Source organism: Gopherus evgoodei, chromosome 7, assembly GCF_007399415.2.
Source record: "Gopherus evgoodei ecotype Sinaloan lineage chromosome 7, rGopEvg1_v1.p, whole genome shotgun sequence".
NCBI lineage: Eukaryota > Metazoa > Chordata > Testudines > Testudinidae > Gopherus > Gopherus evgoodei.
This window is the reverse complement of record NC_044328.1, coordinates 97,126,772-97,130,310: the sequence shown is the minus strand read 5'-3', so window position 1 is coordinate 97,130,310 and position 3,539 is coordinate 97,126,772. Positions and strand designations below refer to the sequence as shown.

General features: G+C 59.6%; 1 protein-coding gene across 1 annotated transcript; it reads left to right on the top strand.

The window, feature by feature from the left end:
* Window positions 1-970: 970 nt before the first annotated feature.
* LOC115655229 (zinc transporter 1-like) lies at window positions 971-3,305 on the top strand. The gene is made up of 2 exons (XM_030570476.1): window positions 971-1,502; window positions 2,155-3,305. Exons 1-2 carry the CDS (start codon window positions 971-973, stop codon window positions 2,880-2,882), a joined length of 1,260 nt encoding a protein of 419 aa, XP_030426336.1. The 3' UTR covers window positions 2,883-3,305.
* The last annotated feature ends 234 nt before the right edge of the window (window positions 3,306-3,539 follow it).

Below are 3,539 nucleotides of genomic sequence, written 5' to 3'. Positions count from 1 at the left end.
AACATGCCTTACAGTGGTAGAATCAAAGAGCACAATCTATTTAGTTTAACAAAGATAAGGTTAAGGTGTGACTTGATAATAGTTTGTAAGTACCTACATTGGGAACAAATATTTAATAATGGGCTCCTTGGTCTACAAGAGAAAGGTAGAACGCAATCCAATGGCTGGAAATTGAAGCTAGACACATTCAGACTGAAAATAAGGCATAAAGTTTTGACAGTGAGGGACCAGAGTAATTAACCATTGGAACAATTTACCAAGGGTCCTGGTGGGTTCTCCATCACTGACCATTTTTCATTCTAGATAGGATATTTTTCTAACACATCTCCTCTAGTTCAATCAGGAATTAATGCAGGGAAGGCCTGCATTATACAGGAAATCAGACTACATGATCATAGTGATTGATCCCTTCTGGCCTTGCAGTCTATGAAGCCTCTGCTGGTGCTGGGATTCCCAGTTTTCCCCAGTACAGACCCACTGGGTAGAGCTGGGATTCCCAGTTTCCCCAGTACATCGGTCCTTGGGGTTCCCATGTCTGAGCAGCCCCATGCAGACCCCAGGAATGGGGCTACCTGCTCCCACCCCAGCTTGCAGAGAGAGGAGGAGAAGTCTTCCTGCTGAGTCGAGGGCTGTGAGACTGAGAGCAGCCTGTGTGCTGTGCTTGCCAGCTGGTGGTGGGCTGGGCAGGCAGCCACAAGGGGAGCGAGTGAGTGCTGTCCCTTTAAGGAACCCCCAGGGACAACGGGCCTGTGTGCACCACCGGCCACTCCGAGTGCAAACTCCTGGCGACAAGTGCAGAGCAGTGGGGGCAGGGACGGGAGCCCAGAGCCCAGATAGGGAGAAGGCTGTTGAGGCAGGGACAGGGGCAGGGGCAGGGACAAGGCTGCCAGGGCAGTGGGTTGGGGTAGGGACAGGAGTCCATATGGGGGCAGGCACTGTTGGGGTAGGGATGGGGCTCCCCAGGCTGCCAATGCGGACAGGGCACCAGGGCTGGCTGGCAGGGCGAGGTCTGCGGGGGCACCAGCGCTGGCTAACTGCCCAGCTCTGTCTTGCCATCAGCCTGTTCCTGGCAGAGGTGGTGGCCAGCCGGGTCACAGGTTCCCTGCTGGCTCTCTCCTGCTCACTCCAGACACTGGGGATGGTGCTAGCACTGGGGGTGGCTCTGCTGGATGGCCAGCTGGCCTGTGGAGCACACCCTGATTGCAGGAATACCTTTGGATGGGTGCGAGCTCGGGTGGCAGGGACCCTGGTGTGTGGTGTGTTCCTGACAGCACTGTGCCTGGCCCTGCTGTCCAGGGCACTGCACCGGGCAGGGCACCCCCAGGTGACAGAGCAGCCCCTGACACTGGTGGGAGTTGGGGCTGCTGGGCTCCTCATCCATCTGGTCAGGGTGAGGCTGGATGGGCAGAACCATCCCACTCGAGCAAAGAGTCACCGCAGCGGCCATGCCAGCACCAGCAGAGAGGGCGCAGCCACAGGCAGATCTTCCCAGGAGACACAAGGTGAGTTCTGCCGGGGGGGAGGGGGCATACTGGGCCAGGCCTGTCTCTCAGCTAGAAGGGAGGGCTGAGCTCGGGGATGGTACCAGGCCAGGCCTGCTGTGTCAGCGCGGGTTGAGATGTTTGGGGAGGGATGTGGGGGGAAGGGGTACTGGGCCACTCCTTCAGCTTTGGGTGGGGGAGTTTGCTTAAGTAAGAATCGAACCTGCTCTATAACTCCCTAAGTTTTTGCTCCTTTCAGGGGTGGCTCTTATGTTTTTTGCTGCCCCAAGCACGGCAGGCAGGCGGCTTTCGGCTGCACACCTGCAGGCAGTCCGCTGGTCCCGCAGATTCAGCGGCTTGCCTGCGAGAGGTCCACTGGTGTCGCGCCATCAGCGTCCCTGCCACTGAATTGCCGCTGAAGCTGCAGGACCAGCAGACCTCCTGCAGGCGTGCCTCCGAAAGCCGCCTGCCTGCTGCCCTCACAGCAACTGGCAGGCCGCCCGCTGCGGCTTGCCGCCCCGGGCACACGCTTGCTGCGCTGGTGCCTGGAGCTGCCCCTGGTTCCTTTCTCCCCCCTCACCTTGCCTTGTGACCCCTGCCCTTTGCCCCCAAGTTGCGGAATGAAATACTGCCCCCATACCCTTTTCACACCTCTTCCTTCCCCCCTGCACAGACCTGCTGGGGAACAGGCAGCCTTGGCTAGAGGACGGGTGCTTGCCTGCAGAGGAGTCTGGTGCTTGGCTGGCTCTCTGCCTTCGACTCCTGGCTGCCTCCCTGGGCCCTGCCACCATGCTGCTATATTCACTTGCCTTCCACCTGCTGTGGCCCCCATGTGTGGAGCAACTGGCCTGCCTGCCCCCCTGCACTGGGATACCTTGCCAGCCCCTGAGCGACCCTGCACCAGCCCTGGCAGAGCTGGGACCCTGCTGGCTGCTGTACCTGGACCCTGGGCTCTGTGTGGTTGTGGTGCTAGCTTTGATCCTTTTGGGTGCCCCTTCCCTGCGGGGCTCTGCCCTGGTGCTGCTGCAGGCTGTGCCTGACCATCTGGACCTATGGCGACTTGAGTCACATCTGAGGAGCACAGAGGGGGTGGCAGCCCTGCATGAGCTCCATGTCTGGCAGCTGGACAGTGCTTACAGCCTAGTGGCCACGGCCCATGTCTGGTGCCTTGACACTGCCTCCTACAAGGCTGTGGCCAGGAGGATCCAGCAGGTGTTCTGGGAGCATGGGATCCACGCAGCCACAGTGCAGCCCGAGTTCGGTGCACTTCAGGAACCGTGTTGCATGGCAGCAGGTGAGGGTGATGGCTGTATGGATGGTGGTGAGGCCCCCAGGAAGAGGCACTCATCACTCCCATCCTCCAGCCCCAAGGTGATCCTGGAGTACGAGACCACAGTGTGAGCCATGGGAGCCACCTCTGAACCAGCACTTAAAAGAGGCACGTCCTGGAGTGAGCAGGGGCCATGGCAGCCACTCCTCATGAGCAGCATCTGCTCCCCACTCTCCTCAGGCAGGCCAGGGAGTCGAGAACTGTGCCAGCTCCCCCACCCCTCCGCCATGCCGCTGTGCTTTGCCTGCCCCAGGCCCATGTGTGATTCCCTGAGGGAGGAGCTGGGGGCATGAAGGGGAGCAGTGGGGTGTTGGCAGTGCCCTGAAGACTGTGAATGAAGTGAGGAGCAGAAACCAGCTCCAAGGATCAGCGTCACTATGGGGATTTGGAACTTGCCATGCTGCAGGACAGGGCTGCCCCTGGACTCAGCACTCAGGACAGGCCATGGAACAGGATGAGGCTCCCCAGAGGACTGAGGACAGGATGTGCCACAGGACGGGGCTGATGTGGGGCCTCTCCTTTTAGAGCACTGCATTCCCTGTAAATAAAGGGAATGGAGCTGCCTGCCAGGATGTTGCTCTTTATTGCTTGGTGACAGCCACAGGGGTTGGAGCATCGGGGGGAGGTCGGGGACTGGCCTGGGCTGTGACTCCCTTTCGGCTGATCCCGTCATGAGGTGCCCTGGAAAGCACAGCACCCTGCATAGAGAAAGGGGAGATGGGGCAGTG

Excerpts from the sequence above, each read along its gene's own strand:
- LOC115655229 (XM_030570476.1), top strand. The coding sequence starts at position 971 with ATGCGGACAGGGCACCAGGGCTGGCTGGCAGGGCGAGGTCTGCGGGGG. Across the intron at positions 1,503-2,154 it reads ATCTTCCCAGGAGACACAAG|ACCTGCTGGGGAACAGGCAG; the intron begins GTGAGTTCTGCC and ends CCCCCTGCACAG.